The 17001-nt window shown below is 40.3% G+C and overlaps 1 protein-coding gene across 1 annotated transcript in view; it reads right to left on the reverse strand.

Annotated features, from left to right (window-relative positions):
* LOC134869369 (laminin subunit alpha-5-like) overlaps nt 1–17001 on the reverse strand; it is a 78415-nt gene that overhangs the window by 27767 nt on the left and 33647 nt on the right. Inside the window, 16 exon segments of the mRNA XM_063890937.1 lie at nt 204–333; nt 1121–1277; nt 1396–1495; nt 1579–1684; nt 2168–2220; nt 2406–2558; nt 2910–3047; nt 3479–3613; nt 4085–4219; nt 4662–4799; nt 5824–5964; nt 6473–6535; nt 6929–7063; nt 7470–7560; nt 7697–7815; nt 10702–10817. Of these exon segments, the coding sequence (XP_063747007.1) occupies nt 204–333; nt 1121–1277; nt 1396–1495; nt 1579–1684; nt 2168–2220; nt 2406–2558; nt 2910–3047; nt 3479–3613; nt 4085–4219; nt 4662–4799; nt 5824–5964; nt 6473–6535; nt 6929–7063; nt 7470–7560; nt 7697–7815; nt 10702–10817 (1910 nt within the window).

Here is a 17001-nt window from a genome sequence, read left to right on the forward strand (position 1 = left end):
GAAAATTGGGCAACGTGTGCAATAAATATACAAAATAAGCAACTGTCACCAGGAGCCACAAACTATGAATTGTGGTTTATTTTGGTTAAGCTCTACAGTACCAGATGGGCAATTTTTACCACTATGTTTAAAAGGAATTGCTCACATTGTTTACATTTTAACAGACACTCACACACACTCTCCTGTGATTGGTGGACACCTACCTCTGCGGTTGACCTGATAGGCTGTTATTTTACCGTTGGAGGTGGCGCCCTCAGAGTTTACATATCTGAGGATGAAGCGAGTCAGATAGACGTCTGCCTCGCTCACATAAACCTGAAGCTTCACTGCGGTCTACAGGGAAGGGTCGCAGAGGGATAGGTGGGAGAAAGGGAAGTGTTGGGGGGGGGGGGAGGGGGTAGAGGACGTGAATAAAAAAACAGCAATAGGAGATTAGGAGGAGCGATGGAGGATTAAAGAGGTGAAAGAAGATAAGATGGGTGAGAACATGAAGAAGGGAGGGAGCAGAATTTGGGAAACACCAAGCCAAAAGCAATACTTTAAAACCAGTACCTTCACCACCAATCATATTTCTCTTTGGATTTTCACATTTCAGCACAAACGACCAAGAGCTCAGAATGAGTTTACCTCTAAAAATATTATGCAGCAAATTCACTTCATGCTTTTAAAGCTTCATGAAATTTCAGACTGGAAAAAACTAGTTTAACATTCAACTCGTTTCAACTCCTGCACCAGAAGAGGAGTAAAATGTAAAGTAAAATGTGCAATTAAGTACCATGTTTAACTCGGTTCCCTAGACTATGTGCTGAGAAGTAATTTTACCAAAGAGAAATATGCCTTTGAATGACCAACAAGCTGTCTATCTCATGCAGGAGGGAGCATCAATGACGGGCCACGGTTACAACAATATGTAGAAGAACCATAAATCATAAAAAAAACACTTAAAAATACATTATTTATTTATGTTGTTTGAATAATATATAATGACCAATCTGTGACATTTCAATAAATATGTAGATCTGTAATCACAACTGAAGTCTTTAAAGTGGAGTTTATAAACGTGTTAAGCTCTATGTCTATTGTCAATACTGAGGTGTCGGGTATTGTGACTTGTTCCTACCTGGATGGGCGACATCTGAGCGTATCCTCTCCAGCTGAAGTCGACGAACTCCAGAGGATTGTAGCCGAATCTCACCGGTCGGCCGTCCAGCATGGTGCCCTCCTCAATCTCAAACTTCAGATGATGGAGGTCGGGGAAGTAATGATCTGGACGAGGTCTGTAGACACAGCAAGAGCCATTTACAAGGGACGAAACAAAGTAGGTACTTTCTGCATCATAAATGGCCAATGTAAGGGTAGTGGAAGGGTACATTTACATGCTGCTGTTGCACTCACAGATTACACTTGGGTCCCTCCACGTTGGGTCTGCAGCGACAGCGCCCGTTCCTCTCTCCACATGACTGACCTGCTGAACCTCCGATGTCACACTGGCATCCTGAAAACACCACACATACATTTAATACAGGATGGAAGCACCAACGCACTGCAGCTTTGATTTATGAGATAAAGAGCTCTTACCCTGGCAGCCGAAGTAGTTTTGCTCCTGCAGGTTGTAGTATCCGTCTTTACAGGTGGAGCAGGTTCCACTGCAGGCGTTCGGCTTACAGTGACACTGACCAGAGCCCTGTTAGCAAAAAGACATACATTATTACAGGAACCTTGGCGATTGATCTTTCAGGGTCTTTTTATTCAAGAAATTAGCCACTGTCAATCATTATGTTGTCTTTTTAATACAGAAAAGTAATTCAAACAAACACCTGTCCATTATTCCATCTCATGTTCTTGTTTTTCATACTAAATACAAATGACCTATGATCTATCGAGGGATTTTATTTGCCAAATGTGTTGCTGGTAGTAAGCTTTGAGAAAAACAACAAATCTGGCCTTTGGAGTTCAACGGCAAACCATAATACCTCATGAAAAAAAGATAATAGGGGAAGTGAAAAGTATTCACTGCCAGCCTTATCTCAAATTCTAATTCCTGTCGTCAACAATGCACGTGCTCAATGCATCATAGTAACCTTTCCAGGAGTGGACTGCATTTCAAATATCTAACTTTGACTCAAATGTTTATACTAAAGGAGGGACTGCAGTTTAAAGCGCTCACCTGTGCACACTCTGCAACACCGCTGATGGTCCCTGCAACGTTGCACTCACAGTCTGCAGGAGACAGCAAACACAGACTTTAGTTTACATATGATCTCCGTTTAATGCAATGAAGCTAGGGAAACATAGGGTAGGGTGTGTGTGTGTGTGTGTGTGTGTGTGTGTGTGTGTGTGTGTGTGTGTGTGTGTGTGTGTGTGTGTGTGTGTGTGTGTGTGTATGTGTTTGTAGTGTCTCTTACTGGTGCATCCGTCAGAGGTGTCGGGGGAGAGGTTCCAGTACAGAGGTTTACATGTGTCGCAGGCCGGGCCCTCCACATGACGCCGGCACTCACACTGGCCCACTGGAGGCTGCACCACATACTGAACCGAGCCGGCAGGGTGGCAGGTACCAGCTGTTCATGACAAAGAAAGAAAAATATTATTGTTTCAAAGAAGATCTGAACAATTCATAAAGTGGCAGAAAGCTTATTAGTAAAATGAAAATATGAACATATTTTCTTAGGGATTGGCGCAGAAAAAGCTTTTCCCTCATAGCATCAACATAGCACTTACCCTCGCCTGTAACCATAGCATTTTCTCTATAACACGCATGTGTGTGTGCATCTGTGTGTACGTGGTCAGCTGTAGATCCCATTAACTGCAGCTGTCTCACCTTGTTTCCATTATGTTAGGCCGACACTTGGTCATGTTTAACCTGTGTGTATGTGTGTGTGTGTGTGTGTTTGTGTGTGTGTTGTTATCACCTTGGCAGTTAGGGAAGCCGTAGGCGCCGTTTGCACAGCTGTCACACCTCAGCCCCGCCACGTTGGGCACACACACACACTGTCCTGTCAGCTGGTCGCAGCTGGTGTAGCGCGAGCCCTGAGCAGAACACTGGCAGGCTGGAAAAAACAACATCAGATTTAATTATTCATATTAAAAGGATAAATATGGATTCATTTATCCAGTCAGGATCATATAAAAGCTTCAAAATAAGTTTGGTAATCATACATGCTTCACAAACAATACAAAGCTATGTGTTTCTATTATTGTGTCCAACTGTGAAGACCCATGGTGAGATTTCCACACCTTCTTGAACATCAAATTCAAGGACTTTTAAAATATTTCAAAGCCCAATTCCCTCCAAATGGCATAGTTGATATACTGTATGTGATTGACACACAGGTGAGTGGATAACATATCTTCATTTTTAAGGGGAACTAATACATTTTCTTGCTGAAACTGTATACAAATGTAAAGTGAAAGGTTTCTATATTATAATTGGACAGAAACCAGGAAGTTTTAAGGCTGGTTGAAAAGTTTGTTGACTTACGTGTGCAGCTTGGGAAACCATAGTAACCAGGAGCGCACTGGTCACACCACGATCCGCTGTAATTGGGCTGGCAGTGGCAGTGACCTGATGCTGTACAGCTGCTGTCCAATGAGGTGCGAGGATCACAGCGGCACACTGGGAGAACCAAAGGTGACTTATTGTTAAAGGAAACATAATAACTGGTGCATTTACAGTAAAATATAGTGTTTTAAATATACATCTGTATTACTTCCATTCAATTACATATACAATGCGTTTAGTCCACCTATTTCAGGGATTCTGGTATCTTTTCATTCTAACTGTATCATCCTAGCTTTTACATTTTGTCCATTTCTCTTGCTTGATTTTTTTTTCTTCTTTTAAACTGAAAAGGTCGAACCCTAATAAAACCTCATATAATTTCACAAGGCAATATAACACTTCATAAGAAGGTGTGTTAAGATAAGCGTTACCATGTGCGTCTCCATGTGCGTCTCCATGTGAGTCCTTGTGCGATCAGTCCGACGGATATTATATTCTCTCGTTTTTATTACAGTATGCAGCCGTAACAGGTGCATTTAATCACGTTAGATTTCTGTGTGTGTGTGTGTGTGTGTGTGTGTGTACCTTGGCAGTTGGGGTAGGAGTGGAATCCAGATCTGCACTGTTCACATCGAGGACCCTGAAACTCTGGTTTACACAGACAACGCCCGGACGCATCGCAGCCTTCGGGCAGAGAGCCGACTGAACTGCAGGCACAAACTGCAGAGACAGAGGGAGAGAGAGAGAGAGCGTGTTATTCTGATGGAAATATGTTTTAGTCGTACACCAAGCATCACACAAAAAACATGAATAAAACTGATTTTAGGCTGACAAGCGTAAAATCAGTTTTACTAAGTGAGCTACTCAGTGGCCCAAACATGTAATTTCTTACCCGCTGTTCTTTAATTTAAAGCCAGTAACCAAATATAATAGATTTGTTTTTTAAACCTGGTACTACCATCTGACACCTCTTGTTGGCACGCATCTTGGCCTAGGAACCTGGTAAACTGGATAAACATCCACTATATTTTGATACTAGGGCTCCTAATAATTGTTCTTTTTCTTCTGTATTCTTTACAATATTCTTACAAAACGAAAAAAATGTAATATAGAAAAGAAAGAACACAAATGTCACGCTGAAACATATATTTTCATAACTCACACTGGCAGAGCGGGTAGTTATAGTAGCCGGGCGCACACTGGTCGCACTGGTAACCTTGGAAACCGCTCCGGCACATGCTGTGACCGGTCACAAAGTCACAAGACCCGTCCAGACATCCGGGACCTGAACACTGACAGGCTGCAGGAACACACACAAGCATACACACATACGCATAAATACAACAGCACACATATAGTCTAATAAATAACACTCAGTGTGTGTTAACCAGCTGCACTGACTGAAGGAGCGCTGTAAAGCCTGTTTACACTGGTTAACAAAGCTTAGCAGAATGCTGTTTATTCAGGTGTGTGTGTGTGTGTGTGTGTGTGTGTGTGTGTGTGTGTGTGTGTGTGTGTGTGTGTGTGTGTGTGTGTGTGTGTGTGTGTGTGTGTGTGTGTGTGTGTGTGTGTGTGTGTATGTGTGTGTGTGTGTGTGTGTGTGTGTGTGTGTGTGTGTGTGTGTGTGTGTGTGTGTGTGTGTGCGCTCCTGGGTGGTAAACTAAAACAGAATAAATAAAGCGTCTGAAATTCCTACTTCTGTTTGTGTGTTTGTATTTCTATCTTGGATCAACAGGTCAACACATCATACATTTCATCTTATCTGCTGCCATTTCTTTTTACTTTGAATTTTCGATATTGAAACAAGACACATCTTTACATGTTTATTTATTGCACTTGTAGTACTTGCACACTTCCCTCTTTGAACATGTTTTATGCAGCACCAATACAAACCTATATACTGTATGTGTGTGTAAATAGAGTATTGTACATTGAATTGTATAGCTACCATATACAGTAAAATGTTCTTTAACTGATATTTCTGGCCAAAAAGCATAACCAAATCCTGTTAAGCCTGTACATTTATACATTTTAGGAGCAGAATAGTCTCAGCTTTTTGAATGAAAGGGAAAATATATTCATTTTTGATAAATTAACTGCTCGAAAAAGGCAAATATTTAATGGTTTCTGATTTAGAAATGTGATAATTAAATGCTTTTCTTGGTACATACACTTGCATGGTTCATACACTTGATTAATAGGTTTTGGACTTTAGTTTGGACTCAAGTGTATTCTGTTTCAATAAAATAAATCTTGGGCAAACCAATCAGAATAATAATGAATTGCAGGCCTTTATATTTTATATGCATGTTAGCATCCCTCACCCTGACAGTTGAGTCCGTGGAAACCGGGAGCGCAGGTGTCGCAGTGGTCTCCAGTGAAACCCGGCTTACAGACGCAGGTCCGAGTACGGGGGTCCGGCCTACAGGAGTTATCCACGGTACCGGCTGCACTGCACTCACAGTCTGCACACAGAGGGTAAACATGTCTGTCAGCAGTGCTGTCCTTGTAAATAAAGTTATTTATCTTTTGATAGAGACAACAGAGCTTTAGTCAGTTTCTCTTTATGATGAGAACGTATTATATTTCTCCCAAACAGGCTGATATAAGTCGAGGCTCAGCAGGTGGTGAGGTCGAGACTGAACAGTGTTATGGGTTTTACAGCTTATCACATTCCTCTGAAATTCTATTCACACCACAATGACTTTCCCAAAACTCCCCCAAACATCTGACTCGCACCAAAAACATCAACAGCCTAACAAAGGGGAGGAAAACACAAGAAAAACACAGATACAGTACGAGTCAAGGTCAGTTTGTTTCTTAGTTTTATAACAACATAACAGTAGGTCTAACCTTCTGTGCACATTTCCCCTCTGGACATTAAACTACAATTCTCATTTATTAGATAATTATTCTGAAATGCTATGTATTAAAAGACACTACAGCAGAAAACAGATCAAATTAAAGCCTTACTGATGATCTCTCCTGCTGGTTTCGCCTCGCCATTGTTGTTGTTGGTCGGATAAGTGGGAATAGCTGAAGGACAGAGATAGAGAATCATACTCAGAAATCCTTTATTTTTCCCACAGCGGGGAGATATACATTGTTAATCAAAGGAACAGTTCAGGTAAGAGGTCAAATAAAATACGTGGACTTACATATTGAAGACAGAGGCAAGCATGCGTTAATGAAATAAAAGGAAATTATTATTAAATAAGTAACAGCATTGTAAAAGTAAACATACAACATGAGGGAGAGGGAGATAAAACCAGGTAAATAATGAAATAATAGGTATTTTCTTTTACTGTTTAACTGTTATTATCAACATCAACATAAGAGATGCATTTGAATGTTTTATTTAGTCTCTTTGGATATGAAATCCCAAAGCTCAGACTGTGTTTGTGAGGCGTTTCTGTTGCTGGGACTCACGGTAACAGTCGGGGAAGTTGATGAAGCCGCCGGCGCAGGAGTCGCAGTTCTCTCCGCTATAGTTCGGTTTGCAGAAGCAGCGCCCGGTCAGATCCTCACAGGTACCGTCTGTAAACTCCGACTGACAGTCACAGCCTGCAGAGAGGAGGTGGAGGAAGAAGGAGGAGGATGAGGAAGAGACTTGAAGGCAGATGATATAACATTAAGACAAAGTCGAAGAGCAAAAATAACTGTGTATGACATGAATGATTGAGAGTCAAGGGCCTAATGACTAATAAAGGGCCACAACGGTGGTCATATGCATGCTAATAAACAGGAACTTAAAAATGTACCTCAATATAAGTGTTACAAAATATAGTAATATATACTTACTAATATATATAACAGCGCTTTTGATACTTCCACACATTCACTAGTAAGATTTTAAATGTGAAAGATCGAGTTCTTCTTCCATCAATAGCACTGGATTCATAGCAAACCCAAAAGAGAAAAAAACTACAACCTCTTATATCAGCATTTCAATGATTTCTGACAGACTCACGTAAACAGGCCAATTGGGAGTCGAGGGATTGGTCAGGTGACCTGTAGTAGGTGGGGATGCAGCGCTCGCAGTTCACTCCGGTGGTGTGATGCTGGAACAGAAGAGTTTCCATTAGGAGTCACCTCAGCAGATAGCAACCAAAACTTACTGCAAGAGGCAACATGGTATATTACACAGAAAGTTAACATGTCTCTGATTTTCCCACACTTTTAGAGACTGTTATTTACCTGGCAGTTGAGGCAGACTCCCCCTCCTCGGTTGTGTCCGTGCATATCGACGCTGCCTCTCCTCTGATCCACCTCGGGGTCGTAGTAACAGTCGAAGGAGTGGCGGTGACAGTTACACGCTGAAACACAAACAAATACAAAACACATTTAGAAAGCAGGAAATGGAGAAGGACCGTTTTGACTGGTGGAAATATGAATAATCCTTTAAACTGCAGTGTTATTTTACAGAGATAAGACAATTAAAAACAGATTTACGATATTAATGATGATGAAACTACAATAGTTAAGCTCCGGGAAGATAGTGAGCTTAGTCAGTTATTTTTTGACATTCTTATTTTGTATCAAAGCAACTTAAACAAAAAAAGATGACATGTATCTGATCGTGATAAACTTTCTTTTTGGAAACTGCATTTCATTTAATACATATTATTTAATTGTATTATAGAGAGGCAGTTAAAAAATATCAATATAATTGTCAGAGAAAATATAAAACATGTTGCCAATTTCATGGGACCTAATTAACTAAACAGTATGCAGCATATTTATTTTCACAAGCAGGTAAATGAACAGAAAACAAACACACATAAAGCATTTGTAAACAATGTTAGCGTTCACCTGAAGGGTTAAAACTCCTGCAGAGAGACAAGAAGCAGGAGAGGAGAGAATAAAAAGGACGAGAGGAAACAGGAGAAGGTAAAAAGGAACAGCGGTACATCCTTAGAGTTAGAAAAGGGACATGCAACGATGGATCATGTTTTATTCAGTATTCCAGCCACAGAAATGCTTCATTACTTCTTCAGTGACAAGTTTATGTTTCATCAAACAAACTCAATTCATCTCAGCCTCCTTCATGAAGTCACTTCAAATGCAGCTGTTGTTTTGAAAAGTGTTTCCTCTGACAGGTTTTCATTCAGGGGAACGAGATGACACACTCTGCTGGGGATCATATTTAGTCTCTAAACAAATTAAAGAAGGAGCTGTAATTATCTCAACCAGACGCAAGCTCAATCATTTCCTGCAGAACATTTTGATGAAGGTCTGTTTGTAGTTTGAAGCAGGATATTTTATGAATCATAAAAGGGTTATTTCATGTCTGATTACAGTCAGTGATCAAAGACCGGTGCAATCTCTTTGAGGGGTGATTATGTTACACGGTTTGTAGTGTTTCATTCAAAGAAACTGAAAAGCAGACATGGCATGTAACCAATAATCTTTATGATACAGCTCTAAAGGTAGATGTGGATGTATAAATACAGCAGGAACTTGCTAGACTTTTGGCTAATACCACCTGAAGAAGAAGATGACAGATGCAATGACCATGCACCGATGCTTTTGATATGTGAACAAACAAAAGGACTTGTGTAACTGATTCCTTTGAGTATGTGAATAAAAGGAAACGGATGTGTAACGCCGGCCCACACTTGACCTCGCCATTGAACATGTACACATCCATTAAAAAGATTACATACGTCCTTTAACATATTCTGAGATAAAGAGAGCTGAATGCTTAAGATGCACGCATGCATGAGAGGCAGAGCAGCGTTTTGTCTTCATACAGAGTCAGTGACACCCTGATTGTTCTTATCTGACCCTCAGCGCCTGAGAGGTGCCGGCTGAATAAACCAGTGCTCCTTATCCTCCGCCTCTGATAGCGTTAAGTGGTTTTCTCAGACCTGAGGCTCATTTGACTTTTTCTGTTTCTCGAAACTAATAAAAAAAAAGTCTAAAAAAACGTTCAAGCATAATGCAGTCAAGTGAGTCAGTCAAGTGATAAACTGAGCCAGATTATATATATTTACAATAAATGGTTACTTTCATTAGTATTTTATACAAGGCTGAAACATGATGATGTGTTGTATCTTTTTTTGTAATAACTGGTCAAAATAAGGGGTGTACATCATCATCTGTAGGCCTTTATTTTGAAAATCATGTGGCAAGTGTGTCACCAGTTCTGTCCAACCTGACCTCCTTCCTGCAGTTTCATGAAAACTGTCATATCATATTTGAGCTCCTTTTTGTGAGTTACTATAAATGTAACTGGAGAACTGTGCTAAATAGGCATATGATATCAACATGTTTCAATTTCAGACCGAAATACGGTTTAAACTGAATTTAAATCTCTTTGTGACATTAAGAATAAATGATACTGTCGTCCAAAAACCTGATTAATGAAACCATAGTCATCGGATTTAATTTACACTGTTGATATCAATTTACAATACGTGTATTTTTAACATTTAATGACTTTTGACATTTAAGCAGAAACCAGTATCTTTACCAGTAATAAGTCTTAGTTTTGAGTTAAGCTTTGACGCTACCAATTGAGCTAGTAAAGTCAGGTGAGATCAACCTTCCAGCGGCAGTATGAGCAGGATCTGGTGCAGTGAAATATGCATTCAGTGAAAATGAATGAGCAGCCATGCAGTAAATGCCTACATCTCCCTCTATATAGTTTCATATCACGTTGCCCTTTGGTGACCTTATTGCCATTGTGCTACTCGTGTTGTTCCTTGTTAAATATAACTGCAGCTTTGATAACAGACGGCTCTCACATGTAAATATAACCAGAGGTTTGATAGCGACAGAAGGCAGCAGAACGCAGTCAGAGGTTGTTTTAAGGCACGATCAATGAATCAATAATCATTCATTATAAATATGTTGAGCATTTTCAGGTCAATTTAACCAGAAGGCCTGGAGGAATTTTCTAGAGACACTGTTTGGATGTGTGACCATATAACGGAAGCAAACTTCATTAAAGTAAGGTTATTCTTTCTGGTGAACAAAACACACTCCTCTGCAGGGATCACTGTTTAAAATGTGTGTGTGTGTGTGTGTGTGTGTGTGTGTGTGTGTGTGTGTGTGTGTGTGTGTGTGTGTGTGTGTGTGTGTGTGTGTGTGTGTGTGTGTGTGTGTGTGTGTGTATATAAGAGCCGGCACACGTTCTTCCATGTGAGCTTAAGTGTGTTTGTAAGTCGGCGCGCGCTGTGACAGGTACTGCTACTCACATTCGCACTCGTTGGCGCTGTAAGTCGTGGCCGGTTTCCATGGTAGCTGGTGGTATCCGGGGCAACACTGGCCACAAGACAAGCCGCACGTGTTGTGCTGACACTCGCACTGTAACCTGTACACAACAACAACAACAAAAGAGCATGAGTAAAGAAAAACGAGAGATTAAGTTTGAAACTTTCAATCTGTACTTTCACACTTGACACACACACACACACACACACCCACACACACACACGTACACACACACACACACACATACGTATCTCAGCTCATTGTGCTTTGGGTAAAACATCACTTAAACTTTCTGCAAAGTTCACATTCCTGCTACTGTCACTTCAAAAAGAAAAAAGGAAAGAGGAGTGTGACAGAGAGTCAAAAGGGACCTGAAAAGGGGAAATAGCCCCCCCCGCCCCAAACAATGAAAGAGTTAATCTTTCTCCTTCATCGACAGCGGCTGACTGCTTCACCCCGGTTTTTAATCGGATTAGTGTGTAAGCCCGCGCGGCCTGCCGAGTGTGGCCAAAACACAGCAGGGCGAGAGGGAAAACTTTCGTCGCAGAGTCCCTTTAACCGCTCAGGGAGAGACAGACAGAGAGGACTCGAGTCAGAGGAGAGGGAAGTGTCGTAATAAGGAAGGAAATTAATCCAAGATAATCACCTAGCAAAATGTTGATCCTGTGGGTTCAGTCTAATTCCAATACTTTGTTGAATAAAGTTATATACTTTATGGAAAAAGCTAAGTATTACTCTTTTCTTCTGAAACCTGAAAACACAAACCCTGGAGAAATTTTCCGGGCTTCAGTTCCACTTCAGGTTCTCGGATCTCTGTTTTGTTAATCACCATCTGAATAAACTGAAGTAAAAGATTCTATCACTTGTTAGGGTAGTACTCCTCATGTTTTTGGATGGTTTTATTTCATTCATTTAATTGGTTGATATGACTTTATTTTACTATAAAGGGGTGAGCAGCCTTTGTTTGTGTTTAGGAGTTATTTGAATGTCTTTAGGAGCGTTGCTGTGCAGTGGGAGTGTTTTTGCTTTCTGCTCTGGGCTGATAACGTGTGTGTGTATTGTGTTTCAACAGGCTCATTGTGTTTTCAGCTTTCACCTTTACCATCAGATCCCTACATTCAGTCTCTCTCTCTCTCTCTCAGTTTAATTCACACGCTCACTCATACCCGCCCCCCTCCTCTCTCTTTTGCTCTCCATCTTTCTTTCTTTTCCTCCCTGGTGATCACTTCTATTCAAGCGTTTGAGGAAATGACTTTCAATGAACGGTTTCCACCCGTATTCACTACGTCCTGGTTTCCATCGTTGGACGTGGACCAGCAGCTTCCTGACACAACACAGTCAACTTAGTCATTAGTTAGAGGGCTATTAAGCTGGATTTCAAAAGAAGGAACATATACACATAGAGCACATTTACATTCACCTCCAGAGAAGTACCAAAAAGTAACCGGATAGGAAGAATTGTGTGTTTGGGTTGTCAATTTATTAATTTCCAATGTTGCTACACACCGGTCAGAGAGTGTCTTTTGATGCTGCTGCCTTTAACCATTTGAAAAGGACGTTTCTTACTTTGTTCCAGCTCTACAAACACTGTAAGGTTTCATTTCTCTTATAGGCTGTGTTTAGGGGCACTTCCCATTGAATTTCCCTTCCTTCATGACCAAAACGTTAAGTTCTATTCTCACAGAGTGAACGTTTTATCAACTGGTGCTTTTTGTGAATGTTTATCCACTGACATTTTATCCCAAGAAAAGCAATGGCTATATAAGGCAATTCTAATGGAGCAAAAAGATCAAAAAAATTGATTTGGACTAATTGAAAGTGAAAGATGTGGACAGCATTTTTTACCTGTTCTGAAGCTAAGGTCAGTCTTATATTTATTCCAGGGCTCAAAGATATGTTAAACATGGCTATTAGTACATTAAAACTAAGTCACTACACTGTAAGAAACCTCCTAAAATAAGCAGGGCAGTAAAGCAGATCGAGGAAAATGTCAAATTTCTATCAAATAAAAAGCAAATGTTTTAGTTTATTTATGTAGTTTTGAGCTGCCCCCTCGTACCTTTAGTGTCTTATGGAAAAAGATACATTTACAGAGCAGTAACTTAATGGAACATATGGAGGTTTTTTTTCTTTGCTTACATTGGTTTTCTACCTCATTTATCAAGGTAAAGTAAAGATTAGTATTTCACCCTGAGCAGGATCCTCTCTCCATCATAATGCAGTCTGTGTTTCGCGGCCTTTAAACTAAAAAACTGCTGAGTTTCTTCTGCTCTTGATAATATCAGCAGCTACAGGTCGAACCTCTAAACAGACCTCCAGTCAGCAGACCCGCTGTCGTCTATAACACACCTGCTGGATATAAGGACGTTAAACAAAGTCCAGCATTGATTTAACTTTTCAGATCTGCATTCCGTCACTCTGACACAAACCAGACTGAGCATCTCCCAAAGCTTGATGAGGTCAGGAGGGATTTATTTGAATTCCTCCTGTCGTGTTCCCATCAAACACCTGCATGAGACAAGTGCAAATACACTCAGGGGATGTATGTGAAACCTTCTTATGAACCACATTGCAACAGGATATTAATCGTGACTGTTTAAAGTACTACAATTCCCCTGGAATCACCTACTTATTTTTACCCGGTTATATCAAAACTTGAATTGTTTAAATGCCAGAAACAAAACAGAGAGAATATTTGAAGAGTTAAACAGTTTGAAAGGAGTCATGTCTCACTGATTGCTTTTCCCATAGAAGTTAATCTTTTTAATATGGTTAAAATATCCAAAGAGTCACACATTAAAAACACTTCTCTGGAAAACACCTGTTTCTAAAAAGGTCAAATTAAGTCTTTGTTATTTTTCTCTGATGAGCTACAGCAGTGTTGACTTTCAGAGAAATTGGTCGACATCGAAGCTGATTGGCGTTAAAGACGAGAAACTGGTTGAGATTTTTAAGTCTGTTTACGCCTTCTATAGTAAAGTTTATTCCAGAACTGAGGAATTATACAAAATACCAACACAATTCATACTCCTACGCAGTTCCTTCCTCTTTATGCTCTGTTGTTATCCCAACACACAGAGGAAGAGCCTGTTTTCTTATGAACCCCACATACACAACTCTACACACACGGGTCAAGACACTTTAACACACACACACACACACACATCCCAGCTGTGCTAATGATTAACCCAGATGTAGCCTCACCCCTTCGGAGCTGTGATCCTGAACTGGAGGTGATGCAGCAAAGTGAAACCAAATGGAGCAGAGAAATCTACGTGGACAAACTGTATATATATATACACCGTGCAGCCAGCTGGCAACAACATGTTTCAACAGCACGGCTGCACCTCCGCCTCATTAGACACTTTACTCAGTTATTATCCTCTTGCATGTTAAGTGGAAAATGTATGAAATAAAGATTGTTTTGACAACTCATTCACACTTTATTATAATTACTATGAGGTACTTTTATCGTCCGACTGACATTATTATAAATGTAATCAATGTGTAGGAGAACTACAAGCCAGATTTTTAGGAAATTTGGTGAAAGAATGTAGCAAGCGGCAAGGAAACACTCAATAATTGTTGGAGCGGATCCAAATCCCGGGGCGTACACAAACATTATTTTTCACTAACTGTAACGGCGTTGGCACAGAGCCCCGTAATGGTTTACTTATGTTCCATTTGTAGCTGAAACGTTTCAAACCTGATTGTTGAATAGTACAAAGTAATGTTCTGCAAAGTTCTCCATAAGGAATCACACCTTTTAGCTATTACACTAAATGCAGGCTGTGCTGAACATCATTTCACACCTCTGGTTACATTTTCAGTTAAACCTGTACAATATTAAAGAGAACCTATTGTGCTTTTCCCTTTCCTGTTGTGTGTTATATAGGTTTTTGTGCATGTCAATGGTCTGCAAAGGCTATATAGCCAAAGTTCCCTCCACAGGGAGATGTGCTTTATTGCCATTATCTCATGAAATCTCTTTAATCTTGTATAAAGGGAGCGAATCACAAATGACCCTCGCTCAGGAGGTTCTGTGTATTTAGGTTACTGTGCCTCAGCCTGCAGCCACTCTCTGTTAATCTGCCATACGCTATCATGGCAGTATAAACACTCCAAGTAAATATATCCCTCCAGAGCCAGAAAGAAAATCAAGCTGACAAATCTGAACTACAATGTAAATCCATTAAATCACCTCAGTGTATTTAAGGCACATTTAAACTACATGTAATTGTGTTTGGGGAGAAATGTTAGATGTCGATCTGACTAGTTCAGCAACAAATTCCTTCTTCTTACAATTTATTTAAACATGCCAGCACCGGTTCAGTGGCATTAACATAAAACAACTTACAAAGCCTTTAATTTGTCATTTCAGATTAGTTCACTTAGTTCAAACATCATCTAAACTGTCAACAGTATGTATTCAAGTGGAAATACATGTGGAAATAGCATGTAAAGAACAGAAAGCAAATAGGAAAGTCTAAACAAAAGCAGATCTTTGATTTATCTGCCTTTAGTTAAAAAGCATGTTCCACATCTAGAAGAGAAAGTCTCTGTGTGAAGAGCGTGTGAAGAGGTGTGTGCACATATACACATATATTCTAACAGTAACTATTGGGGCCCCACCAAGATATTGCAAACACCCATCCACCACCAACACTGACAGACACGCAGAGGAGGCTAAGTTCAATTTCAACAGCTTTGGTTTAAACACACACCTGACGGAGTGTGTGAGGCTCTGCTCAGTGTCTACAGATACAGGCTCAAACACAGATATGACATTCTGAGAATTATTGCATTCCCCACTTATAGTGTAACAGAAGATCCTACAGTCTAGCCTGAGGAATTGTCCCCTACAGTAGCTAAACACCAAACCAATAAAAAAAAAAGCATTTGGCCCGTGCAAAAAGAGAAAGTATAGGTTAAAAAAATCACTTACAGCATGACCCACAAGAAGTGTGGAGAGGTATCTGTATATTCAGAAACCCTCCCCTCTAACTGTGCTATCTGATTTATGTTCATTTTGCTGTGTTTGAGGTTTTTAACTATGATAAGGCAGCGATCAGCGGCCGGATTGTAAGCACAATGAAAGAGAAAACTATAAAAATGGAGGGCACAGCACAGAAAAAACCCCAGGAAATATAGGATGGCAGGGTCAAATTGGAGTGTGGTGAGAAATCCTGCTAAATGTGCTTTTAATATGTATATTAATAACATTTTGAGTTACTTTAGCAATGTTTTTAAGATGCATTTGACACATCTGCATCTCATCACTCTTCTCAGAATGTCTGGATGGTTGGTACATAACATATTATCATTTAACAGATGTGGAAATCACGCCCCTGGTTTAGAAAACCGCTGACTTAGAGTGGATCCATCAATCTGAATGGAGCCACCTATCTCTGCATCTACTGTAAAACAAATGACTGCTATCTCCTGCAGAATGTCGGGGTCACCGTGCGAACACCTCCCAGCAGAGGTGCATTGGTCTCCACTGTACATCGAAATATCCGACCCTCCCTGCACTCCTCCCCCGTCTCCCTTCCCTCCCACTAAAATCCCTGCTTTGCTAACAAATTCCAAAATCACTCATGTGTACCACCAAAGAAAGAGCTACACCAGAGACTGTCTGCAGATACATTGGACAAGCCTCTACAAGTGTGTGTGTGTGTGTGTTAATGCATCATTTGCATGTGTGTGTATGTTTATATAAAAAGGTTCAAGTGATTGCAAGAAACAACTTTGTTTGTCTTTATCTCCCGCTGCCAATGAGATATGTTGACGTGCATTTGTGTGTGTGTGTGTGTGTGTGTGTGTGTGTGTGTGTGTGTGTGTGTGTGTGTGTGTGTGTGTGTGTGTGTGTGTGTGTGTGTGTGTGTGTGTGTGTGTGTGTGTGTGTGTGTGTGTGTGTGTAATTGACATATACGGGATTTGAGAGGAACGAGTTTATTGAAAAATTCCATACAGCCTGAAGGTAGCTTTACCATCACACACACTTGCTTAATCCTTCTAATACTCATGCAACACACACACATTGGCCCATATAATTAAATGAATCACATACTGCCCACTTCCACTTCTCCTGAGACACCTACACTTATCTGGAAGCTCTCTCCCAGCCTACAGTAAATCCACATGCATTAAAAACAGGCTCCGTCTTGTTATTGTGAGTCAACAATAAAAACTAAATAAAGGACAGGAGCTTTATTTATATGGAAGTGGTAATACTTCCTCTCCACCTGTTTCACTCCCATAAAACTACATTAAATAACAAACAC

Source organism: Eleginops maclovinus, chromosome 1 (genome assembly GCF_036324505.1).
Source record: "Eleginops maclovinus isolate JMC-PN-2008 ecotype Puerto Natales chromosome 1, JC_Emac_rtc_rv5, whole genome shotgun sequence".
In the NCBI taxonomy this organism is placed as follows: Eukaryota; Metazoa; Chordata; class Actinopteri; order Perciformes; family Eleginopidae; genus Eleginops; species Eleginops maclovinus.